Source organism: Monodelphis domestica, chromosome 6 (assembly GCF_027887165.1).
Source record: "Monodelphis domestica isolate mMonDom1 chromosome 6, mMonDom1.pri, whole genome shotgun sequence".
NCBI classification, from domain to species: domain Eukaryota; kingdom Metazoa; phylum Chordata; class Mammalia; order Didelphimorphia; family Didelphidae; genus Monodelphis; species Monodelphis domestica.
In genome coordinates this window covers 129,024,467-129,052,071 of record NC_077232.1, presented here as the reverse complement: position 1 = coordinate 129,052,071, position 27,605 = coordinate 129,024,467, and the positions used below count along the sequence as shown (strand labels likewise).

Below are 27,605 nucleotides of genomic sequence, written 5' to 3'. Positions count from 1 at the left end.
TGCAGGGCTCCATGCCTCGTTTTCAGCATGGCTGCCCATTATATTACAGGCAGTTTGAGTGAAAACAGCATGAACAGATGTACAGTAGCCCATTGAGGTCAATGTACTCATGCTATCTTTGCTTTCTTCGGTAGCAGGGAGGCTAGGGAGGGGGTGTCTTACCACAGAGGTCATTAAAACAGTGAATAATTAATCAGTTTTATTCTTCTACTTCAGCCTGATTTGAGAATTGGGTCAACCGCAGTTTGAGATTCCCCAGGTGACTCCCTGTGAGGTTCTTCCAAATAGGCTGGAGTTTAGACAAAGAGCCCTACAATCTATGGGTGTCCAGTGAAGGATGTGCCCACCCCATCCTGCTTTGTGTGCATTGATGGTGACCTAGAGATGGAGTGACTTCTTAAAAATCCCATACATTCCATCTCACCCTGGACCACATTATTATCTCAGACTTGGAAATGGAAAACACTGTTCAGGAAGTAGCTTCTCAGTTCATGAGACATCTATGATCCTCTGATTCAAGCCACCAGACTCAGAGGATCCCATCTTCTAGTTGGAAATGAGTCTCCATTGTTTTTTTTTTCCTAAATTTTATTTATTTAATAAATCAATTCGGAATATTTTCCCATGGTTACCTAATTCATGTTCTTTCCCTCCCTCCTCCCAGAGCCAATGAGCAATTCAGCTGGGTTTTATGTGTATCATTGATTAAAACCCATTTCCATATTATTAATATTTGCAATAGAGTGATCCTTTAGAGTCTACATCCCCAATCATATCCATAAGTTTCCATTGTTAAAGCACATAATACTCTCCCATATATGGCAGAAACTTAAGTAAAGGGCTATCCCTGGCTCTGCATTCTATTCTTACATATATGTGTGTGTGTGTGTGTGTGTGTGTATTTATATATATATATATATATATATATATATATAATCTTCTAGAATAGGAATGATTTCAGAGTTTGGCATTTTGAGTATAAAAGTAATGAACTCAACCCAAAAATGTATGCCCCAACATTGAAAACAAACAAATAGCAAATTGAAGACCAGAAATATTAAGATCTAAACAATTTCAATTTTTATGATGCCCATTCTTGATTTAATTTTATATAGCATGATCAAATATATAGTTTCTTAATTTATATTTTATATATTTATATAATTTATATAATTCCTACTTTATATAGTTTATTTATATTTATTTAGTTTTATTTATATAGTTCCTACTAGGTGGTGCAATGGATAGAGTGCCAGACCTGGAGCCAGGAAGATTCCTCATTCTGAGTTCAACCCTGGCCTCAGACACTTACCAGCTGTGTGAGCCTGGACAAGTCACTTAACTCTGTTTGCCTTGGTTTCTCTATATGTAAAATGATCTGAAGAAGGAAATGGTAAACCATTCTAGTATCTTTGCCCAAATGGGGTCATAAAGAGTTGGGCATGACTGAAAAGACTCAACAACTTCAAAAATATTCATACAGTTATTACATGCAAGCCCTTGTTTGATTCTCAGAAGCCTGGGAGGTAGATGCTATTATTTTACAGTTGTAGAAACTAAGACAGAGATTAGATGACTTGCCCAAGGTCACACAGCTAGTACATGGCTAAGGCTAAATTTGAACTCGGGAGTCTACTTGACTCCAGACCTGGAATTCTGTATACTGTGATGCCAACTAACTGCCTATACACAAAAGCTGCTTATCTGCCCTCTTCAAATACAGACTTTTCTGTTTGGCATTTAAATCCTTCCCAGTCTGAGAACTCCCTGTCCTGGACTGATTTCACATTGTTCTCTCTCACTCAGTTCACAGGTGATGCAAACTAGCCTCTCTGCTTTTCTTCTTACCTGTCTCTTGCCATCTGCAGCTGTCTTACTGGCTCAGCTTCACTGCCATCTCCTCCTGGAACACTTGCCTGATCTCTGTCCCCAGGTGGCAATACCCGCCTGCCCTTCTTCCCCCTGATTACTTTGTGGAGGTCTTATTTTTGCTTCTCTGCAGACATCCTTTTTTCCCCTCTCCTTGCCGCTGCCTTCTCTGGTTTTCTCTTTGAAACCCCAAAGCCTGGCACCTAACAACAACAACAACAAACAAACAACAACAATAATTACTAGAATTTCTATAACTTTGAGATTTGCAAAGCACTTTCCATATGCTGCCTCGTTTGTTAGCTCCCCTGTGAGGCAGACACGTGATAAATGCTTATTGAATTGCACCAAATTAAAGAAAGTGAAGCCTACACATTTAATCATAATGGCTATTGTATTGCAGAGTAATTAGAAATAAATTGTAAGCAGCTCCCTCCAATGACTGTAATTAGTGTTACTTTTACCCAAACCAGATTTTAGCTTTTCCCTTTATACCATTCTCAATCGAGGTAACTGTATAATCCGCTTTCCCCAAATGTCCAAACCATTAATTTCCTACTCTTCCTCATCCTCCTCTTCGTCGTCATCACTTACAAACACACTGACATTTTTACTCATGGAAGGACTTGCTGCCCACCCAGTGCCTAGAGCTCTCGTGCTGAGATGTCCTCTCACCTGTCTATCATCATCTCTTGTTCTTCAGCCCTTTTCTCTGCTATTCTCTCACAATTGGACACAGTCAGACATCTGAGGGGTCAGTGCTTGGAGACCTGCCCTTGCACACTGGGTTTTTCTGGGTTTCTAATGCTGGAAAGTTGGAGACCAACAGAAACCCCTGAGGCATGAGACTGATTTGTTTGCCTGGAGTTCAAGAGTTATGCTCCTTCCATAATAGAGGAGCTAAGACCCAGGCTGGGCACTCTGAATCTCTGGCATCTAGGAATCTTGGAGCAGGAAGTCAGGATTAAGGGAAGGGGCTCAGGAGGACAGCCACAGTGCCTCTTATCCCCCTTGCTCCCCCATACTATAATGCCTAAAAAAAGGAGCTCATCTGAATATGTGATTTCCAGGAAAAGAGGAAGTCTTCTGCCTGTTGTTATTACCTAAAGTTCTTTTAGCTTTGAAAGCCTTTCATTCCTGAATTAGAGATAAAAGGCTTAAAATGCAAATATGTGGGCATCAACACAATGACATTTATAACTTTTATAGAATTTAATGATATCAGTCCAATTATTTTTGATAAGGATTAGGGATTAGAAAACTGGAAGACAGTGGCTCTCGGGTGGATTCCAGTGCCTGGGTGGTGGAGGGGAGGAAAAGGAGATAGGATACCCTTTGTGATCTTACTAACTTTTCTCTGGGCCATTTTTTTCCTAGACAAGCTATGTGTTAAAGCTACTTCATTGTATGACTTTGGGAATGGGGGAGGGAGAGAGAGAGAGAGACAGAGAGAGACAGAGACAGAGAGAGAGAGAGAGACAGAGACAGAGACAGAGACAGAGACAGAGACAGAGACAGAGAGACAGAGACAGAGAGAGAGACAGAGAGAGACAGAGAGAGAGAGAGAGAGAGAGACAGAGAGACAGAGACAGAGAGAGAGAGAAAGGGAGAGAGACAGAGAGAGGGAGAGAGAGAGACAGAGAGAGACAGAGAGACAGAGAGACAGAGAGAGAGAGAGAGGAGAGAGAGAGAGAGCACCTCTGTGCCTCAGTTTTCTCATTTGTAAAATGTAAATGTTAGAATGCTACTTACCTTATAGAACTGTTGTGAAGATGGATGCTTATTATTGTTTCCATTGAGTCGACTGAGAGCTTGCATGAACCCTTTTTCTATCCCAATCACACAGTCATCAAATTTGGCCATAGCAGACTGTTGCCTTCAGCCTTTTTGAAGAAGCATCAAGAAAGATCCTATTGTTCATCCTGAAACTCTTTTTTGGGCAGGCCTATGTGGTGCTATACTTTGCTCACATAAATATGGCAGGGTGCTCTCTCCTCAACACAGTACCTATCTTCAAAAGCTGTAGATTTTGAGATATTCTTCATTATCACTTGAGAATGAAACTTTTTTGACACAGGAGGGCAGCACTGAACAATGCATTTTTCCTTTTTGAGTTCAGCTTCCATAGTGAGAAATGGTAGGGTGTGACATCTTCCTTTTGATTTGACCAAGCAGGATAGCAATGAGGTTTTTCAAATCAATGAAAAATCAAAACAGTAGCCCAGGCAAAGGGAACTTGCCATGTCCATTTGTGTGTGTGCGTATCAATCAAAAAAGACAAAGAGGCTTCTAGCTTTGGCACTGTGCTATCACTTGTGGCCCTGTCCTTCTCTAGGTAAATTCAGGCAATTTGAAAAGCTTTGTTCTCTAGGCCACGATGGAATATGCAGTGATTTAAAGAAAAAACACAAGTCCTTTGAAATTATAGCAGCTTCTTGGAACAATACGGAGAACATTGCCAAGGAGCTAGAAGGGAATCATAAACATATTAATTTTAACACCTTCATTTTACAAATAAGAAAATTAAAGCTCAGTTAAGTAATTTTCTTCAAGTTAACCTTCAAATGCTACATAAATGCTAACTATTATTATTTATAAGTAGAGCCAAGATTTCCAGCCAGATTCTCTTCTCTTCAGTCCTAGAATCTTTCTATATCTTCTCTTGGTATAATATAGCAATTTATTACATCTTATATATTGAATCTTTAATAAGTAGACATCTTGCCAGGGAAAATATATTCTGATTCCAAATGAGGTTTTACATATGAAAGCTAATGAAATCTTTTGGGAGTAGGGCAGAGAATGAGAAGCCAACATACTTTTTTCATTTTCTTTATCAGTTAATACTTTGGAGCAGAGCTGGGATTAAGGGTAGGCAACAGTATGGGTACAACCAGGGAGTAGCAGAGAGAGATACCTTTTAATATTCCTTTTCATAAGTGCATCTATTTTTAATGCCAGAAAGTTCTTTTCTCTCTGGCAAATGGTATTGAGGAGAGGGTAAATCAATTCTAGTGTTTCAGTGAAATTTCAAAGCCTCAGGAAGAATCTGTTGTGTCCTATGCTGACCAGAACTTCCACTGAGCTCACAGAGCTATTTAGAGCACATTTGGTTATCTCTTTTAATGTTTCACATTATATTTATCACAATATACTAACACCTGGCCTTTCCTCTACCTTCCCCACTTTAGGGAACCAAATTCCCATTGTGGTATAGTATGAGAGACTATTGAAAGCCCATTGGTATCAAGTAATCAACTGGGATAGTGGCTTGACTTCTAAAAGTCCATAATCTGAGGCCACAAATAAAATTATGAAAACCTCCAAATATATCATCCAAGAGAGGGGAAAGGAAATTGATTTGTCACATGCAGCAAGAGTAAGAAAGAAACTGATGGGATGGCTCAGGTTCTCCACTGGTCCGCCATATAACATAAACAGCTTTGAAGAGTATCTAACATAACTTTTCATGGATGTAGTTCAGTGGAACGAGGACTAGTTCTTAAATTAAAGGACTTCATTTCAAATCCTATCCCCGCTACTCACTACCTATGAGATGCCAGTTCAACCCTTCTGGACCTCAGTTCTTCATCTGTAAAAATGTAGGCATTAGACCACAAGTCCTCTAAGTCCTCTAGCTCCAGATCCATAATTCTGATCTCATTCAACACTCACAGCAACCCTGTAAAATAGGTGCTATTATTATAATTCGCATTTGGCCAATGAGGAAGCATATTCAGAGAGGTTAAGTATGTTGCCCATGGCCACACCATTAATAAATATGAACCATTGAAGCCTTCCGCTGTAGAAGTTTCTGACAGAGAAAATTCTAGTATGAAAGATTCCAGAATGGGAGCATTCCAGAAAAGGGACAGAACCATGTGTGGTGTGTAGACAGTGTAGGAGAGGGCTCTCTGGAGTAGAGATATTCTGTTACACGTAAGCCTTATGGATATCATAATACCAAGGAGTTTTCGACTTCTCCGGGTACGCATATATGGGACTTATAAATTGTATAGTAGACTCCCATTGATCATAGAACATAGGGATAATTTTTGCAGCGATCAGAATTTTTTCTTTTGTTTTCTTTGTAAAAGGCACCATATTTATTTATACATATACACACACAACATTTTCTATCAAATGGATGCTCTGGTTGGTTAAATACTAATTTGATTGATACATTATTTGTTTCTGGGAAGCTATATCTCTGGTTGGTATCTTAGAAGGAAAAGAGAATGGCTGGGCAAATTTGAGCATTTATATGAGTTTCCTAAATTTCTTGAATTTACTTATTAAAATTCACTTTGATAAACTTCTAGAAAATTAAGTTTGTCATTCTCTAGATTTGAAGTATCAGGTGAGGTGTTCTGAATTCCAAAGTTTGAAAACAGAGTAAATATTTTAGAATATAGACACTCTGATGGTAGCCTCTGGAATTTAGGCTATATCTGGGAAGACAGATGTTTGTGAGTCACCTTTCCTGACATTGTATATCTATTGCTCTTTCTCACTTCCAGATATGGTGTCATTCCAGGAAATAGTATGTTTGTATAGTTTTGGGGTTTTTTAAGTCCTAGAGCTTAATTTGATAAAGAACTAATTATTACATGCAATCTTCAGGGATTGACAGAAATGGATAAATACCAGTTTGTCCATTGGAATTTTGAGTTTTATGGAGATGTAAAAGTTTTGACCATGTGCTGATATGTGTGAGTCTGTGTTGTCTCCCTCTGTCTTCTAGTGTTTTGCTGTCCGCTCTCTGGGATGGGTAGAGATGGCAGAAGAGGACCTTGCCCCTGGTAAGAGCAGTGTGGCCGTGAATAACTGCATCCGACAGCTTTCATACTGCAAAAATGACATCAGAGACACAGTCGGCATTTGGGGAGAGGTGAGCTCATTTCCCAGCAGAAGATTCCAAAGCCTCCCTGCTAACCCCAGGCTTCCAGAAGGCAGAATAAGAATGCGTATTTTGATTCCATCTCTGGGGATTTTAAAAGTGTTTCTCACATGCATTTATAGGAAATCCTCATAAGATTCTGTTTTCAGGGTTTGCCTTCAATGATTAGCTCGTGTTCTGTCTATGGCGTTTGTCGGAGCTTTCATATTCAAGCTGTACTTGAGGGGAGGGCTAACACTTCTACAGTTCCCAGAAACTTAAAAACTTCCTTCTTTTACTTAATCCCTCCCATTACCTTATTCAAGCACATTGGATAGAGTCTTGGGCCTCCATTGGGCACACATCAGGAAGACCTGAGTTCAAATACAGCCTTAGAGACTAAAATAGTTATGTGACCATGAGCAAGTCTCTTAACCTCTGTTTGTCTCAGTTTCTTCAACTGTAGAATATAGATTGGGGCAGCTAGGTGGGTCGGTGGATAGAGAGCCCTGGGCTTAGAACCAGGAAGACCTGAGTACAAATCTAGCCTCAGAACAGTAAATGTGTGACTGAAGCAAGTTGTTTAAGCTCTGTTTAATCCACTGGAGAAGGAAATGGCAAACTACTCTAGTGTCTTTGCCAAGAAAATCCCATGAACAGTATAGTTCCCGAGGTCAAGAAGAGTGGGGAATGACTGAATGACAACAGCAGCACCTACTTCCTTATTGTGAAGAACAAATGAGCTGATTAAAGGGCTCAGCCGGTGCCTACATGGATAGCAATCTCATAAATGATAGTCATTCTAATTCATTAATCCCATAATTTTTCAGACTTTGCCCCCATATTCTTGAATTTAGCCCCCTCAGAAACTATATTTTAACTCACTGGTTAGTACTATTTGAGAAAGGATTTTAATAGGTTACATTCTTAAAGTTTTATGAAAGTTCATAGAATACAATTTAAAAAGCAAGCTCCCTTGCCCTCCCCAGCCCATGCTCTTCACATTGCTCTGGCCAAATGGAATAAGACTTAAAAGCATCCCCCAATGTTCTTTTCCCAATTCCATAGACTGGATAGTCCACAGGCCCTCTCCATGGTGCTAACTTTGAAGAAACTACTTCTGTTGAGATTGTATGAATAGGAATGCCCTGTTAAAGCACTGGCCTTAAATTCAGAGTGAAGGTTTCATTCTGAAATAAAATCTTTCCTTTAAAATCTGAAATGTAAATCTTTAGAGATTGACTGACAGAAATAAGCCTGTTAATTGACTTAGAAGCAATAGTATGTTTTCTCTCTTTTACATGAGTATTTAAAACAAGCAAACAAACTCCCTTCCACTGTTTAGGTAGAGAAAGATTGTGTGTATGTGTGTGTTCAAAAGATGAACAGACCAGAGAAAGAACCGCAGGAGCAGAAACACAAAAGAACAACAACTGCTGGATCACATAGGTCGATGGGGATATGATCGGGAATGTAGACTCTAAATGATCACCCTAGTGCAAATATCAATAATATGGAAATAAGACTTGATCAATGACACATGTAAAACCCAGTGGAACTGCATGTTGACTATGAGAGGAGGGAAGGGAAAACATGAGTCATGTAACCATGGAAAAAATGTCTTAATCAATAAAATTAAATTTAAAAATTAATTAATTAACTAATTAAAATTGTTTTTAAAATATGGAGAGATATGGAAAGAGTACATTCCATTTACAGGAGACAGAAGGTGGGAGACAGGCTGGAAAGTCTGAGGAGTATGTACTCATCTATGCTGGCTTTCACTCAATGTACTTACAAATATTTTCTATCCAAAGATGATTGCCAGAGCTTATGGGTACATTCAGTGCCATCTAGACTGTGGGCTTTCTCTAACTAGCGATGTAGATTTTCAGTGCTTTGAAAAAACTCCACATTATTGGAGAGGTCTGTGGAGTGGAGATGGGAAGGGATATGGGATGAAGATGAGGGAATGGTTGATCTTGATGCAGATACAGAGTGAAAATTTTAAATGTCATAACCAAATGCCCACCCTAGGAGATTCCTTGCCTTCCTCTGTATGAGTTCATTGCCAAAACATATCTATTTTTTATTAAGTATATGTAGATATGACATTATTATCTTAATTATATATTATATAGGGAAAGATTTTATTAGATGGGTACTTTAAAAAAATGCTTTCAAGTTTATTGGATTTCTTTATACAGTCAAAAGAAGGAATTTCAGAAGATCTCAGCAGAGATCTTTGCCAACTAGGTGACTCAGTGAATTGAGAACCAGGAGGTCCTGGGTTCAAATTTGAGCTCAGACAAGTCCTAGCTCTTTGACCTTGGGCAAGTCACCTTGTGTAGCTCTTACCACTCTTCTGCTTCGTGACCAATACAGAAAATTGATTCCAGGATGGAAAATAAAGGGTTAAAAAAAAGCTCTTGGCCGAAATGGAAAGCATTTTGTTCATACTAGAACCATAAATTGTTATCTCCAGAGTCCCTAGCCTCTGGCTATATATTCCCAGAATGTGCATTCAGTTAATATTTGTTGCCTTGATTAAAAATGTCTACAATATTGTGATTTACATTAGTGAGAGAGTTTTACAAAACTCTTGTGGATGAAACCCCTGTTTCAGCAAACATTTGGTGCCAAGAGATTGAAACTCTTATTTTAATTGGCTTTGTCCCTCATTGTTGCCTGCATACGGTGTAAGGGCTAGAAGCATCACCCAGCCTTTGAGCCGCAGCCCTCAGTCCTGCCCACGAATCCTTTATTTCGACGTTAGTTGATGCCCTGCTCCAGTCCCCATAGCAGTTATATCAAACCTCTGTCCCTGACCCTTCCTGTAGCCTCTCATTCGCAATCCATGGCTCAGCCTCCCACTTTGCTGTGAATATTCAACAAATGCAACAGTGAACATTTATTAAGCACCTCCTCTTTGCAAGTTATCTTGCCAAATGCAGCCAACACACAAATGAAAAATGACTTAGTCTCTGCTCATGAAGAATTAGAATGCAGGGATGAAGGATACACAAATGAGGATGAAGCCAAATAGAACCTAATAAGAATAATCCAGACAAAGCTCTCAAAGGGCATTTGAGAAAGAAGGGCAATCAGGGAAGACTTCTTGGAGAAGGGAACCCCTTAGTCAAGTTTTAGAGGAGAATAATTTCAAATTGTGGAGATATGTTTGGAATCAAGAAACCTGAGTTCAAGGTCCACCTCAGACACGTACTTGCTGCCAGACTATGGGCAAGATATTTAGTTTCTCAATGCCTCATTTTCCTCATTTCTAAAATGATGACGATAATATGATCACCATGTACATGTTAAAGTTGTTGGGAGGAAAAACAGTGTGATCATCTTGATGTACTGTGTAATGATAGCAACAGGCACAACAAGTTTCTGCTACTGTTTGCGTAGCACTTTTGTGGAAAATACTTTATACCCTTTGCCTCTCACAACAACCCTATGAGATAGATACTATTATTATCCATCCTGCCTGAGTTGCAGTTATTACTCATTATCAAGCTTTCCTCTCTATTTGTACTCCCAGCTCCCATTCCCTATTTTTCTCCTGCATCATTAGCCCTTTCTCTACTGCTGCTTTACTATCTTTGCTTACAAAAGCTTTTCATTCTGGGAAAAAAAAAACAAAACCCAAACAACCTTTTCTTTAGGCTTGCAGTCCCCTTCTCTTTGCCATCTTGACCTATAACCAAATTGCATTTCATTTTCTCAGTTGTCATCCTCCTTCACCTAATCTCTTTAGAATTTTCCCCTGTCCATTGGATGATGTGTTAAACTAGGAGTCAGGAAGACCTTACTTCCAATCTAGTAACTGTGCAACCCTGGACACATCTCTTAAAGTCTCTCAGGCTCAGTTTCCTCATTTGTAAAATGGCAATGATAATGCCCCCTATGTCCCAGGGTTGTCATGGAGATCAAATGAGATCCTGTATGAACAAGCACTTTGTAAACCCTAAACACTCTACACAGTTACCCCCAAAGTCTTAGTACAGTTTTAACCTTTAATAGCTTAATAGCTATTGTTCATCCATAGCTTAAAATGGCACTAAAGCTTTTGGAACACCCTATATAAGTGCTACCTATTATTATTATTTATTCATGACTTTCTCTGTCTTGTAACTCTACTCCTTGACACTGAACGCTCCTTGTGTCCCTCAACCTCTCTAATCATTGCTTTGCTTTTGTCCTCAAATTCTGCTTCAACTTTCCTCCAGCTATGGAAATTCCCAGTTCTATCCTTGGCTCTCTTCCATTTTCTCTCTCTAGACTCCCATTACTTACTCTCAAGGCTACAGTTATCATCCCTCTAAAGGCGACTCCCAAATCTGTGTCTCTAGCCCTGAACTCCCCAGGACTGTATTTCCAGCTGCATGGGGAGCATCTGCTTATGAATATCCCACTGTCAAGGCAAGTTCAGTGTATTTTTATCAGCTCCTTCCCTTCCCCTGCCACCATTCTTTTGACTTTCCTTTTCCTGTTAATGGCAAAACTGTCTTCCTGGTTATCCAGACTTGAAATCTCATATCCATTTTTAACTCTTTCTCCCTCAACACCCAATTAGTTGCCAAGTACTGTCAATTCTACCTTAAAAAATGTCTCTGGAATTCATGCTGTTCTTTCTGTTTCCATGGCCACCACTCAGGTTCAGGTTCTTATTACCTCTGAACTGAACTATTGAAATATCCTCTTTCCTGGTTTTCTTGCCTTCATCTCACCCCATTCTAGTTCATCATTCACACCCTCTGCTGCCACAATTATATTCTCCCAAACACCCCAAATCCCTGTTAAAAAGCTACAGAAAATCTATATAAATAAAATTCAGATTAATACCAGGCCCCTGAAGGTCTTTTATCATTGGAATCCACATAGGAGTTTATTTTCAGAAATGTCAAGTTTGAGATGGTGTCAGGTCATGCAGTGGAAAGATCAGCTGTCAGGAAGGGGTGATTCATAGAACAAACTGATAGCATTCAAAACATTTCAGGGGCCATAACTGCAAATTCTCAAGAGATCATGGTGTATTTCTATGCCCTTTCAAGAATCTATCTATGTTCAAACACTTGATAGACTAATTGCAAAATTCTGCATTTCAACATTTCCAGGAATTTAGAATAGCCTTAGTTTTGCTTAGTTTAAATAAAGGTTTGCCACATTTGTTTAGACTTTGTTCTGGATTTTCCTCGAACTAATATCTTATAAACGTCTCTCATCTTTCTAGTAAAGAGCATGTAGATGTGTCTACCAAATAGACCCATCAGTGAATTTTATTTTTCCAGATCACAAGAAGAGGGAAGTACATTTTTTGGTGATCAGAGAGGTTTAGGAAGTTTGCTCTGCAGTGCACACGGACAACATACAAGTTCTTATATGATCCTGATGCTAAAAATGAAAAGAATGAGACAACCATGCAAATATTCCTTTAAAAAAATTAGGCTACAGAAGTTACTCTTCTAGTCCACCTCAACTACACACAGAGGTGGTGATTTTCATCATCTTACCCTCATCCACAAGTTTGTTTTTTTTTCCATTTTGATAAACTCTGAAATTCTTTTATCATTGATCAAAGCCTCTCCTCCTGGGTTTCCATCTGCCTTATGACCCATGATCTTTCCTTTGTCCTCACCATGTTTTCCAAATCCTCTGGCCCTCACTTCTTTCCCAGGCTGTTACTTCACTGGCTAACCCCTTCTTCCTTTTAACCCCCTTGGAGAGCCAATTCAACTCTATACTCTACTTGTCTCTTCAGTCCTTTGCATCCCTTCCTTGCCCCATGACTGGTCATACCTTGCCAAACAAAAGTGATGGACACATTATCTTTCCCCCAAAACCTTTTCCTCTTGCCAGTTTCCCCATTTTTTCCCTATATCTTTATTTTTTTCATTTTTTATTGTCATGCAAAAACACTTCCATATTGGTTGTCATAAGAGCAAAGTCAAACATAACCAAAACCCCAAATAAAGCAAAACAACAAAAAAGCAACAAAAAAAAACACTGATGTGAAAGACACCTCCAATAGTTCTTTCTCCGGAGGTGAATAACATCCTCCATCATAAGACTTTCAGGATTGTCTCAGATCATTGCATTGCTGAGCGTGGCCATGTTTTCATAGAAAATCATGTACCATTTTGCTGTAACTGTGTACCACGTTCTCCCAGCTCTGCTTATTTCACTCTGCATCAGTTCCTGCAGATCTCTCCAGCTTTTTCTGGAATCCTCTTGTTTATCATTTCTTAGAGCACCCCATTTCTCTTGAAGGTACCCAGGCTTACAGCCTCAGGAGCATCTTCAGATCCTCCCTTTAATTCACGCCACAAATGGTGCTCTGAAACCTCCAGTGACTTCTTACTCCCAAGAAGATAAAATTGCTATTTGCTTATCTCAGCTTTGAAGGCCCTCCGAAATGGGGCCTCAACGTATTTTTCTTTCCTTGTGTTCCACTTTCCCGCTACACAAGCCACTCAGCTTGACCTCATTGACTATTTGCAGTCTAAAGCCTTGTTCACATCCTTCTATACACCCCAGGATCCCCAGTCCCAGTCTTCCTGCATATTGAAAAAAATAACCCATCCTCCAGGCACTAGCTCAAATCTCCCATCTCAGATGGTGCCTGCCTGATCTTGCTCCAACAAGAAATGATTCCTTCCTCCACTGAATTTTCAAAGTAGGCTTACCTATTGTCTTACTCCTGAATTATTATTTTTGTATTAGTTTTCTCATTCGTCTTCCTATTTCCAGTCACCCCTCTCTTCAGCCATCTTCTACCATCAAAAATAATCCTATGGTATAATTCTGACCACAAAAACCCCCAACTAGTTCTCTGACAGGCTGGCATTTAAAGCTTTCAACAGCTGGGCTCCAACTGTCCTTTCTAGGTTTTCTGCCTTTGCCCCTCTTTCTTCACATGCCCTCAGGACCAGCTAACCTGGACAAGTAAAATCTCCTCTAATTCCTTTTCAACTCTTGCTCGGTGCAATAACTTGAACTAGGCTCCATTCCTGAAATGCATTCTCCTCTCATCTCTGCCTTTCAGAATCTGTATCATTACGTGTTGGCTCATGAGAAGAAAGCCTTATAAAGTCTTATCCTTGGTAGCTCTTTTAATATTTCTAACATTTAAGGGCAATTACAAGTCATTCCTCCTTCCAGCTCTTCTCAACACCAATCATCCCCAATTCTTTTCTCTATCTTCTTATGGCGGGATATTGAGCCTGGTGTAGCAAAGCAGAGTTTGGATTTGGAATCACAGGGCATGGATTCTAATCTTGGTTCTGTTATTTTTGTTACTTGTATGATCTTGGGTGAGTGATTAAACCTCTTAAGGACTTGTCTTCCTCGTCTGTAAAATGATGTCATTGGACTAGATTACCTCTGAGATCCCTTTCAACTGAATCTTGGATCCTTTTGTCCTGTAATCCCTTCAGCGTCTCAGTGTCACCTCTTCTGGAGTCTTCCCAGCTTATTAATATCTGTCCTAAAATAAGATGCCCAGAAAGGGAACACAGTATTCTAAATGTCATCTCCATGCTCTTTTAAAGGTCCCTGGTGTAATTTAGCAATCACATCTTTCAGTTCTTTCAGTATCCTGGGATGTAATTAATACATCTGAGCCTCGTGTTTTGAACTCTTTAAGAACAGCTGTTGTACTCATATTTTGTGTATAATAGAAATGGTATTCTCTTATGCTTTGCTCATCTTGGGTTTTCACCTCATTGTGAACCACCAGTTTGCCCTTTCTAGGCCAAAAATCATTCTCCTTGGTGTGGAAAAAAGAGAAGAAATAGTAAAGTTGAGCAGCAATAGCTTCCCTCCAGAATTATTTATAGCCATCTCGTTCATCCAGAGCATCAGTCTTGTCCCTTCTTTGACTCTCCTTTTCTCCAATATGGCTTTTTTAAAAATATTCTTTTTTGTTATCCTTTGCTTTTCATGCTAGGCTCAGCTCGTTCTCTCCCCCTCTCCCTCTCCTTCTCCCTCTCCCCCTCTCCTTCTCCCCCTCTCCCTCTCCCTCTCTCCTTCTCTCCCTCTCTCCCTCTCCATTACCCTTACAGAACTATTTCCCCAATTTTGATTGTCATTGTTCTTTCCTTCCTCAAATTACCTCAGATTTCCTAATCCGTATCCATGTTTCTAAATTTCTACAGAATATAAACTGCTTAAGTACAGCCCTTTGTTATCTTTCATCTTTGTAAGAAAAATCCCTGACCCAAGCGCAGTGTCCTTTCTGTAGCAAGAGAATATTTAGTATTTGTTTTATTAAGCTGCTCACAGCATTTGTGGACTGCCTTGTATTTATTCATTTGAATATGCTCATTTTCCCAACTATATGGGAAGGTCCCAAGGGAAGGAGATGGTAGATAAGTCTCTTTTAGCATTGCATCCCCATAGTCCCATCATAGGACAGTGCCTCAAGTGTAGTAGGCACACAATAAATATGTGAGTGAATCAGCTGCCATCATTTATCTTTTTCATTTCCTGCTGGATGTGTAGCGTTCTTTGTCTGTTAGTAACTTGTAAAGCTGTTTGTTTGCTGATTCTCAGTTCTAAAGTAGATTTTGCTTTGGGAGAATCCTTCAGTCAAAAGAAGAATTTCGTAGCCTGTTACAGGACCAAGAATTTAGAGCTAGAAGAAACATCAGAGCCTATCTAGTGCAAGCCAGAAGGAACCTTGGGGTCAGTCTAGTGCCACCTCCTCATTCTACAGATGAAGACCTGGTGCCCATAGAGAAGTGATTTGCCCAAGATCACATAAGGAATTGAGCTAGGATTTGAACTCAGGGCATCTCATTCCTAATATAGCATTTTTCCCCACAGGAATTAAGAGTGGGGATTAAGGGAAGAAATGCTAAAAATCTTAAAATACATGAAAAATACTTTAAAAATTGTAATTCAATCTAAAAAACAAAATAATAAACAAAAACCACTTTAGAACTAGAAATAATGTTTCCTTTCTCCAAATCACTCTTATACTGTTATTCCCATCTATTCTGTCTTTCACTAGTTTTATGTCATTATTACACTCATTTGATTTGATCCCTCTTCTCTGAAATAAAGAGGAAAATACTTGTGTTATCTTCTTGCCAGGCTTGTTATACAAAGCTGGCACACCTGCTCATTAGTCCTGAAGACCTTTCCTTCTCCTTGCTTTTTGAATGTCTTAGAGTATTGTGGGAAGTGCTATGTCAGTGTAAGTTATTCTTAATGGTACAAACGTGTGTTCACATCCTTCTTGCTTGTTTGTGCACGCCACAGGACACACGACACTTTTTTTGTGTGTTTCTTCTAGTACTTAACCATTGTTCTGTCCAATCATTAAATGAGTAGCAATTGAGTCAAAGAAATACTAGCCAACGGTGGACTTCTAATGTGGTGCAATTGCCAAAACCCAGAACTTGGAGTCCAAGAACCCATTTCCCAACCTTGGCTCTGTAACTTATTACCCATGAAACCTTGGGTGATTAATTTCCCTTGACTCCAGTTTCTGCGCTTACCAAAGGATTGAACTAGACATCTTCTAAGGTCTTTTGCATGTCTGAATCTATAATGCTTGTTTTCTTTCCTGCTTTATACCACAGTCCAATTACCAGCCCAATTCTGTCTTCCTTCTCTCAGATCCCATTTTCTTTTCTCTTTCTATTGCCACCAGCATGGTACAAACACTCATTACCATCTACTTAAACCTTCTAGCCTCCTATCTGATCTGCCCATCTCTGCCCATCATTAATCCATCCTTTAAACCTTCCTCTACTCTGAGTCCTTCAATGCCTCTCTGTTACCTACTGAAAGTAAATCCAACCCAGTATTTGAAACCCTCAGTCTGAAGACCTGAAAGTATTAGCTTTGTATTTGAAGCTTTTTTCATAAAATTCTCCTCACACTGCACCCCTAGCCAGATTGAAATACTTGGTGCCCTCTTTCATGACCCATGTTTTCCCACCTCCTCCTCTTCCTTTCTCACTATATTCCCCTTGCTTCAAATGCCTTTATTCTGCCATTGGCTTTTTGAATTCCAACCCAAGCTTTAAAGCTAAACCTAAATGCCTCCTCTACCAGAAAGACTTCCTGATCTCTCCACTTGTAGAATTGTGGTTTCTCCTATGCTTATTCTGTGATATTTATATTGCCATAAAATTGTCTGTGTATCATATAATTTAATTTCAATTATTATGAATTTCAATTATTTTCAATTTGAATTAAATTCAATTATTTAAATTGGTCAAAAGTTGAAATGGTCAGGGACCATTACTTATCTCACTTATTTATTTATAATATATATATAATATATAATATAATAATATATTATATATACAATATAATAATATATAATATAATAATAATATATAATATAATAATATAAATATTATACTTATTTAAATTTTGTATCTCTTCCAACACCTAGCTCAGCATTCTGTTCATACTGGGTTCTTCATACATGTTTATGCAATTCAATGGTTCTTGCCTAACTATTTTCTGCAGATTTATTAAAAAATAAATCTGCTTATTCTCCCTCCCCTCCACCCCAAAAGATCAAGTCATCCAACAAGCATGAAGAATACGCCTTGTTTTCTTGTTGAATTTTAGGGGAAAGACATGTATCTCATTCTGGAGAACGATATGCTCAATCTGGTTGACCCCATGGATCGGACTGTCCTTCATTCTCAACCTATTGTGAGCATCCGTGTGTGGGGCGTGGGCCGAGACAACGGCCGGTGAGTTAAGCCAATTGTTCCTTTCTGTTTCAAGTCTTGAATTGACTTCTGATTTGTGCCAGTCATCAATGTACTCAGTGCCCTTGTTTTTGGTGAGGTTTTATAGAACACATCAGTTCTATCCTGGTTGTTTCTGTACTCACAAATGAAATTTGGCAGTATTCTAAATTTAGAATCTATAAAAATGAAAATACACTCAAATATGTCTGTGCAAGTGCTTGTAGATCTAGACACACATGCATGTACATATGTGTGCATATATTGTGTAGAGATACTTACGTGCATTCACACACACACACATACATCTATTTTGTATATATATATATATATATATATATATATATATATACAAGTATTTATGTGTATATATATCCTGTCCCTGCCTGATGAATCTTCTAGGTTTTTTACTTCCCAGGTCAAAAGCCTACTCAGTCTTCTGTGTTTCTGTTCTGCAAATCCTCCTGTTATCTGGATCTATAATGTATGCCTAGTTTGATGCTCACCTAGACTTTCTCTACATCTTCTCCTTTCCTTCCACCCCTTTTCTTCAGTCTTACTTTGGTCCCCATTGTTATTACAGTCTAACGAGGGGGCTCAAAAATAGCAGTCTGTACAATAGATACTAATAGCTCCTGTATCCATAAATTAGGTTTATGATTATAATTAAATTATAATTAAACAAGAGAAATTAAATGGAAACTTTCAATTAAAAATGTATAGGCTATCAGTTTCTCTTCCTAAACCTTCACATGCTAAAGTCTGTCCAAATTCCTTTCATATGTATTTCTGAACAAATTCTATTGTAATCTATTTTCTGGCTAGAATGGAAGTTCTCTGATTGGGGTTTGAGTTTTTCTGTTTACTATTTTTTTAGGTATTCTCGCTAATTGTCCATATATTCCTTACATGCGTTATCACTCATCAATAAATGAATGCACAATTCATTGTACTTAGTAGTAAAAATATTAAACTTATTTTAATATTTGATTTGGTTTGAGAAATCCAAATTTCTCAGTGCCTCAGAGTTGATGTTGATGGTCTTAAAATCCCCAACGTGGCATAAATGTGAATACGTGTCCATCACTGGTGGGTTCACAGGATGTTTCATTGAATAGACAAAGTACTTGCTCCGTTCCCTGACCTTCTTTTATTGCAGCCATCCTACAAGGTGCTAGCCCTGGCTTTTGGCTGTGCTTGAAGTCATGCTGGGCATTGACACAAACAGATCTCTTTGGGGGGAGGAAGGATTTGAGGTTAGAGAGAGGTGATTTGGCAACGCTCCAAATGATGGTGAGGATGGAGAAGGGCTCTATAGAGGAGAGGGCGGAAATGTGTTCTCTGCCTGCTAATTAGATAAATTTTCTTGGACAGCTGATTAATTCTTTGAACTGTCATGGGTGAACTGGGAAGTGAGCCAGGGATGCTGGGCACTTTAAACAAGCGTTGATTCAGTAGGATGGACACTATTAGACTTGAGTAGGGGAATTAATTTAATAAGACACTAGTTGATTAAACAGATTTTTCCAACCTAAACTTTACCTTCAACTCTCTAATACATCCGTGTGGCTGGTTTTTAGGAAGAACTCAGAAGGCATGGGCCAGAACCCAGGGAGAAGAAAGGACCAGTGGAACAGGGAGAAGACATAGGGAAGGAGTAGGTGGTGGTTTTTAATTTGCTGGTACGATTTTCTGTGGACTAGTGGTTGGATAATAGTATATTAGAACCTTGTTGTAACTTTTAACTTTTGTTGGATATTCTGGTTGCAGATGTAGCATTAAATAGTGGGAGAATATGAGGGAATTGAGTGCCACATTCAGATTAATGAATATATGAAATACTTATAAATATAAATATTTATACTTATAATATAAATACTTATAAATATAAAAATTATTTTATGTGCGTGTGAATATTATGTGTGTATGAATATGTATATATAAAGTAGATATGTGTATCTATAGAGAAGAAACTGTCATTTTCAAATTATTTATAAGTTGATGCCTGGGGATAATTAATCAAATTGCATGCCTTGGAGGCAGCTAGATGGTTCAGGGAATAGAGAACCAAGTCTGGAGATGGAAGGTTCTGGAATCAAATTTGGCCTCAGATGCTTCCTAACTGTGTGAATATGGATTCTAAGATAGAAGATAAGGTTTAAAAAGAAAACAAAGATATAGCATGCCTTGAGTTGACTCTCATAGGAAGAGGTTTCACCAGCTTCAGAGACACAGGCTTGCATATTCCAGCCACTGAAGATTTCCAATTGTGAAACAGAGAGTAGCCTTAAATGGCACCAGTGTAAAATAAGCCATCCTGTCTCACTCTGGGTCTTTGAGCAGACACTGGATGACCATTCTTCGGGTGATGGCGGAGCATGGACTCCTACCTGGGGATGGAGTGGAGATTCTAAGATTCTGTGATTTTATAACCTAGATTCCCTCTACAAGTGAATGGGTTTGGCCTTCTCTGTATAATCATTTACTCCTTACTGTTGCTCCAACCTTACAAACAAGTATATTGGTGGTCATGGGAATTGCTCTTGGATGATTAAAGAGCTTGTGCATTAGAACAAAATGGAAACCTCCAGTATTCAGGGGTGTATTAGGGCCAATTTGAACTGTGAACCAATAGTTAACTTCTCATGGTGAGCCCTATGAGCATTTACACTTTGGAAATCAACAAATGGTACAAATCAAGATTTGATTTATTGTTTGGTTGAGTGCCCACACTTAAGAAAGTGTTGGAGAACGTGTTAATGATGCAAATTAAATTTAAAAGTGTGTCATACATCATTTTTTTGGGAGAGTCAGTTGTTAACCATTCACCAGCACACTGCTCCCTTTATAACTCTTTCCATACTGGCCATCAAAATAGGTAGCACGTCATTTAAATGTTGGAAATTTCTATGTTGAGCTACCTTTTGAAGCAATGAATTAAGAAGTAGGAGAGGAGAAAACAAGTTCTGTCTCCTTATTAGTCCCCTGAGTTTTGGGCTCCCTCGAAGAATGTGTCTCTGAAATGACTGTTTTTACTTTCTCTGCTTCCAGTTTTTATTTTTCTTTTAAGAGCAAATGCAATTTGAAATGCTGGAAAGGAAAGAGGTTTTAACTTTGCATGAATAAAACATAAAAGTGTTTCATTTTGCTCTAGAAATGAGCCCCATTTTCCATTTTCTTTAGTAGTTTTCCTTGCTGAGCAAATGGAGTATCTTTGGGGACTTCTTCATATAGTTAAAGGGAATTGTAAAAAAGTCTGCTGCATCCAGGGCTAGAAGGACAAGAAAAGCTTTTTCAAAATTCAGAATGGTTCACTTAATAGCATAGTTTCAAAATTAGCAAAGAAAGTTTAGGCTTGGCAGTTACCTTTATTTTTTCCTCCAAGGGAGTCATATGATCTTAATGGAAATTCTTTATGTAGTTAGTTCAGTATTACCACATCTGGGAATCCAGTGATCTCAATGATCTTTCATTGTGAATGACAAGATCAATTACAGGAACAGTTAATAATTATTGTCAGTGGATTTTTTTTTTCTCCATCTAGGTCCCTATTAGTGAGGATAACAAATCGTGGGAAGTGTTCATGCCATTCAGATTTACATTGCATTTTTCCAGTGGGGATGGAACCAATTAACCTTTTTTTTACATAAATATAACTTCAAATAGGAAGAATTTGAATACACATCACTTTTGAATGGAACACATTATTCATATCAGCTAGGACTTAACCTGCTACCTTGTTCATTTAAAAAAAACAACACAAAGTTCTCTACAAAAAGTCAGTTCCCAAATCTTAAGAGCCAACAGAATAATCATAAGTATGACTAGCTGAAATAATGAAAACAGATGGACTCAGTGTGTTTGAATGAAACCTGAATTTTGCAAACTACCAATAAGTTCAAATTTTTAAAAATGTGTTATTTGTTACCATTTCTAAAAACTCCTAACCCTCATCTAGTGGAAAGTGTCATTCGAGATGCTGGGTATATCATTTTCTATTCCTACCCTCCTCTGTAGTTAAAAAAAAAAAAAGTCTTGCATGTAGGGAAAGATCCCTTGTCTTAGTAGCTTGGGTTCAAGTCCTGGCTCCATCTCTCATTTGTGTGACTTCATGAGAAGGCGTAACTTAGCCTCCCTGCCTGACCCTCAAGGTTTTCTTATGCTTAAGATGAGGTTGATAAATACTTGCTTGACTTACTCTCTAGGACTTTCGAGTTTCCAATGAGAGAGTGGATAAGAAAGTGCTTGGTTTGTTCAAGAGAGTAACCTCTTGATGATGGAGACTCTTCTTGAGTTCAATTGATTAATCGATCCTCTCATGGAAAGCACTACGAGAAGAGAGAATTGGGGGATCTTTGGGCTTTTGTGAATCTATAAGTGCTGAAGGCCTTTGTCACCCATAACCTGGACATGGGGACTGATGTTTCATTAGGGGGTGACCCATTTTAGAAGAAAAAGATCAAATACAGACCTTGCCGGGCAACTTGGGATCTGCTTGCCTGCCATGTGCATACCTTCCCTTCCCACCAATTCACCATATCCAGAAGGTGAGATGGGGCTGTGGTTTTGAAGAGAGGTAATCCCCAAAATGAAATGTAAAATATTTTTAAATATGACAATCCCCTCAGTGACTTTATGCAGCTTGGATTTGGCTCCTCTGCCCTGGACATTGGTTTAACTTTTCATGAATATTTCCCCAGATTTGTAGTAAAAGAGTCTAAATTGTGAAATTTACAGCAACATGGACTTTATGTATAAAAAATCATATTTGAATTGTGAATTCCAGGTAGAAACAAAAAGAAAAAAGGGTTACTAGAAAATGAGACATTGTCTTTTTAAACTTAACACTATTGCCTTTAAGGCCATTGAACTCCTAATGTGAGAAAATGATAGATATTTGAAAACATATAAGCAGTTTTCTTAGACTAGTAAAATCTTACCCATTCGGACCTCACTAATTCATGTGCATCCCTATGAAGAAAGAATTTCTTAAGCAGACTTCTCATACACACATATTGGTGCCTAGGAAATAGAAAACCTTAAATCCATAGGAAGAAATGTTATATTTACTTGAGGATGTTCATTGTTTACATAGAAGCAAATTCTGGTCATTTCAGTATTTCCTTTTCTAATGCAAGACCAGCCAGCCAGCCTTTTAAAATACTTTGTTCTTAACCATCTGGTATTCTGATCCGAGATGTACAACAACATATGTACAATCCATAGAGGAACCTGGTCAGTTTTACAAACACAACATATTTGCCTGTGTTGTTCCTGAACCTTGTTTTATCCTTAGGAATACAAATGGAGCAGGTGCCCTTTACAAATGCACCAATCTTGGGCAAGCAGACCCCAAGGACCTTTGAAAACGCCAACCATGAGTAAGCAATATGCACAAAGAAAGTGGCAAAATTATTTTTGGTGCTCAGGAGTTTCCATGGCCTCATCCATCATTTTAACAATTTCTCTTTAAACGTCTGGGGCAAATGACCTAGTCTGATCCAACAGCTTCCCTGTTCAGCTGATTAAGTAGAATATGATGTATAGAGCACAGGTCTCAAATCCTTGCTCCCCTTCCCTGCCTATCAACTAACTTACCCTTTGTTTGGCCACCTCAATAGTTGGGTGAATGTGAATTTCTGAAAAGGCAAACAGATTTTGATAATAAGAATGCAAACAAAATAGTAATCAAAATATGCCTGCACCCTTTAGTGTGTGAGCTCTGGCACAGAAACAGCTATAATTTTAAAAGTAGAGTTTATAGAAAAGCAAAATCAAATCCAGGTGTACCTTGGCAACTTGCCATCTGCCTGGCCACCATGTATCTACCCTCCCTCTCCACCAGTAGCTGTCCATCTCTTGTTGTGGGAACAGAAATTAAATCAGTATGACCATGACTCCTGAAAGGAGCATGACACGAGACACGAATGTATGACTGTTCTGTGATTTCATTCATAATCCCCAAACTGAAACCTCCTCCCATAGCCACTATTCCTCAGTACGTCTTTTCTTCCCACATTAAAATGGAAGCTACTTAAGGTTTGAACTAGGCACTAAAGGATAAATAGGTTTAGATAGACATTTTTTTCCATTTGAGCGCTGTGATGTGCTTACCTTTGTTCTTGCACCTGCAGAGGATACAGAGAAACATAAGATTCAGCCCCTGCCTTCAGGGCTCTCCCCAATATGGATGATGAGACCAGAAGTACCCACATATAACAGTGCCAGGCAGTATGTGCTAACATGCCAGAAGTTATTTATATTAATAGTGGTTCAGAGAAGGGTGAGATGGCCAGGGTCTAAAGGACTTTATTTTTATTCTTTTCCTTAAAAAAAAAATTCCTACTCATGTCTAATGCACCAGAATTGCATGATGGTTAAGCTAAGTGTATTGCTTAGTCCTATCAATTGTGTTTTCAGAGCTACAGAAGGTGGCTGACTGTTAACTTCATCTTACTGAACTTTTGAGAGCTTGCTTCTGTTTCTTATTAATATTGACCAAATACTGCATCAGAGGAGTAAAGCTTGTCAAGGAATTGCAGGCCAGAAAGGGAAGGTAGTCATGGCTAAAGTGGTCTCCTAGCTAGGTCAGGAGAGACGGTCTCCAGCATGCTGAGTAGACCCACCGTAGAGAACTTTTAGGACCATGTGGGTGAGAGCTAAACAGAAGAGGGAGTCACGGAGAGGTTGCGATGCATGTGATTGGCAAGAACTCCATTTTGAGGAATGGATGGAAGGAAGATGGAAAGAGGGAGGGAGAAATTTATTAAGCACTTACTATGGGCCAGATTTCATTAAATGCAAATTTCTGTTATGACCTAATTGACCCAGATCCTGTTGGCTACTCATTCCCTTTACTGAAAGAGACCACCAAAATCTCTCTGGACATCTCTGCTTTTGGAGACACACCCTAACGTCCGAATTCCACCTAAAAGAGCCAAGTTCAGACAAAGCAATGGAGGAATGGAAATCAGAAACCATAGATGGGACCCCAAGTCCTTGACCTTTTTATCAACTTGACATTTGTAAAATGAAACCCAGCCACGTCACATCATGCTGTAACTTTGTCAGGACAAGACCACCATTTTATTTTTTTTAAAATATATTTTATTTGATCATTTCCAAGCATTATTTGTTAAAGACATAGATCATTTTCTTTTCCTCCCCCCCACCCCCCATAGCCGACGCGTAAGTCCACTGGGCATTAGATGTTTTCTTGATTTGAACCCATTGCTTTGTTGATAGTATTTGCATTAGAGTGTTCATTTAGAAAGACCACCATTTTAAAGCAATCACCAGCACCAGTAAAATTTTAGTGCCATCTTTTTTTTTCCCATATGCTGTTTTCATTCACTTTCCTGAGACCCTAATTCAAGGTCCATTGGCCTTCATGGGTCTTGTGCTTTTGAACTCACTTTGTGTATTGATAGATCCCGCTGTCAGGGATCCAGGGAGGGTGGGGAGAGCCTTGAATAATCAGGAAAGGGTGATGCCTGTCTGAATTGCTGAGCAAATCCTAAAGTCATTACTATTTTTGCATTGCCCGTTTTTAAGCTGTCTTTTTCTTTGGGTAATTTGGTGGGGTCTAAGTTTGGAAGATAGAAAGTTTCTTAATGGTACCTGGCCAGATGATTCTTTAAGCTATGCAATAATAAAAGATTGATGAAATACTGAGATCTGCTGATGAAAGTTTAATCTTCAGATATGTCTGCTAGTTCACCTCAGGCGAAAGAGCCTTCTGGGAGATAGCAATAATTCTCTCCATACGCTACACTATTATCTTGACCTCTAGAGTTAATTTCTTTTTAATGCACTACCGTGATAAGCAAAGTCTTCAAAATTTACTTGACCATTTTGCTGACTTAAACTGTGGTTATATTTTATATCTTTAAAAGTGACTTTCTTGTCCTCTATTAATCATGCTTTGATGCTCTCTACTACTTTTTTGGCATAGAATAACCTTTAAAGGATGACATTATAAGTGATTGTCCAAAGAAATTTCCCGTGAGAAGAGCGTGGGCCTTTTTTAAAAAGATTGATTATAACCTTGTTGTGATTGTCTGTTTAGGAAATACTTCAAACAACATTTCCATCAAATGCTGATTTCCATAATCAACATTTTCAGCCCCATTTTTGTATATTATCTTCCCCTATTAGAATGTAAGGTCTCTGGGGGCAGCTGGGTGGCTCAGTGGATTGAGAGTCAGGCCTAGAGACAGGAGATCCTTAGTTTAAATGTGACCTCAGACACCTCCCAGCTGTGTGACCCTGGGCAAGTCACTTGACCCCCATTGCCTAGCCCTTACTACTCTTCTTCCTTGGAACCAATACCTAGTATTGATTCTAAGATGGAAGGTAAGGGTTTAAAAATAAAAAAGAATGTAAGGTCTTTGAGGGCAGGGACCTTTTGGTTTGTTTTTTTTTTCTGCTTTGTTTTGTATTCCCAGTACTTTAGCAGCCTGCCTGACAGCTAATAAATGATTATTTCTTTACTTCTGCCTTCCCTTTCTTCCCTTTTCTTCCTCATTCCTCAAGTAGTTTGTCTGAACAGCCTACAATATAAAACCAGGTTGGTGATACAGTGACAATGAGAAAAAATGAGATGGTAGTTGGGCTGGGGAGGGTAGATGTTGAGCGCCTAGATAAAATCAAAGTATTTTTCCCCAAACTCTTGGATCTGTCATTTCATTAGTACCAGGAAATCCCTTTACCCATGCAGTTCATGCATGTATTTGCTTTGTAACTGATCACTCCAGAGCATCAAGGGAGGTGCTGAGAGGACATGTGATTTGGCTGTGGTCACAAAGCTTGTATGATGGAAGAGATGGAATTTGAACCCAATTCTTCTTGCCTCTGAGGATCACCTTACACCATACTGCTGGTACATTAACTTAGAGTCAGTTATGCCCTCGATGTTTCCAAATGGGGGAAGTAATATCTGTATTTCTCAGATCCAAGAATAGTGAGAGATAAAAATACCCAAATAGATCTGGTAATGCCATGGGAATAGAAATGACTTCTAATAACTCAGTAGTAGCATCATTATTACCCTAATAATATTTCTTAAGTTTGGGGTCTCCCTAGATATTGCTGATATACTGGCAAAGATGTAAAGATAAGAGCAACATAACATTAAATACTTGGGTTTGATCTTTTATTATTTTTATAGAAAAGTGTTTATTTAATGATAATTATTTGGTCAGAAACCTACTAGGAGACGATGATGTTGATTGTCAGTGAAATTGCTTATAGCTTCTTCCAGTTCTTTCCCCCACCCTCACCCATCAAAACACCGAGTCTTCCCTAACCATGGTGACTTTTTTAAAAAAGTGATTAAAACTCCAAGAAACATTTTCCCCTTAGCTTTTAAATAAATTCACCTTTTGATATTGTTTTTATGAATTTAGAGCTTGAAATTACTTTCTCTTAACTTTAAGCAACACGATTAAGAGAAAAAACCCATGCTCAGAATTTGATTTGTGTTCACTATGTCCCTGCCGTGGGCATGGATACAAAGACCCTGTTGCCAACATCCACCTGGCAGACAACAATCAGAATGTGTGAGGTTTAGGACTGAAGGGGAGAAACTTTCCTACTGGGATCAATATTTTCACACAAATCTTTCTCTTCCCCATTGGTCTCTTTTCTTAGAGAAGAAGGAATAGATTAGTGTTTTCCATGCTATCTCTCAGTGGCACAAAGCCCTTGGATTCAGTCGTGCTTAGACATACATATTTTTCTACATTTTTTTGTTTTAATTTCAGCTAAGATTTATTCTCTTGTGGGCTGTCCTTCCTCCCTTCTAACCCCAAGGTGAGCTCAGAAAGAAGTGCGCATTAGAAGTGGCAGGAAAAAGGAGAAAGGAAATTAGAGGAAAGATTCAAAGATTTAAACTCAGGACATCAGAATAAAGATTAAACCATTAAAAGAAGGAAGAAAATGGTGGTAAGAGAATTATGCATGCTTTGGCAGTGCAGTTAAAGAAATTCAGAATCAGACATATGTTCCAAACATCAATAAGTAAACCAGATAGTTATTTTTAAATGGAAACATTAAATCTCATAAACCCCACCAAGAGTAATTTAGGATATAAATAAAAGAAAGAGGAGTGGGTGAGAGACTAAACTGCATCA

General features: G+C 38.6%; 1 protein-coding gene across 11 annotated transcripts in view; it reads left to right on the top strand.

Annotated features, from left to right (window-relative positions):
* Positions 1-27,605, top strand: part of APBB2 (amyloid beta precursor protein binding family B member 2) — a 416,082-nt gene that overhangs the window by 312,745 nt on the left and 75,732 nt on the right. For 10 of the 11 annotated variants that reach the window (XM_007496529.3, XM_007496524.3, XM_007496528.3 and 7 more), the window contains 2 exons: positions 6,614-6,760; positions 17,348-17,475. In XM_007496529.3, the coding sequence (XP_007496591.1) occupies positions 6,614-6,760; positions 17,348-17,475 (275 nt within the window). Of the gene's footprint in view, positions 1-5,703; positions 5,857-6,613; positions 6,761-17,347; positions 17,476-27,605 lie in introns of those variants that run through there. The other variant, XM_056802565.1, reaches the window with a different exon arrangement.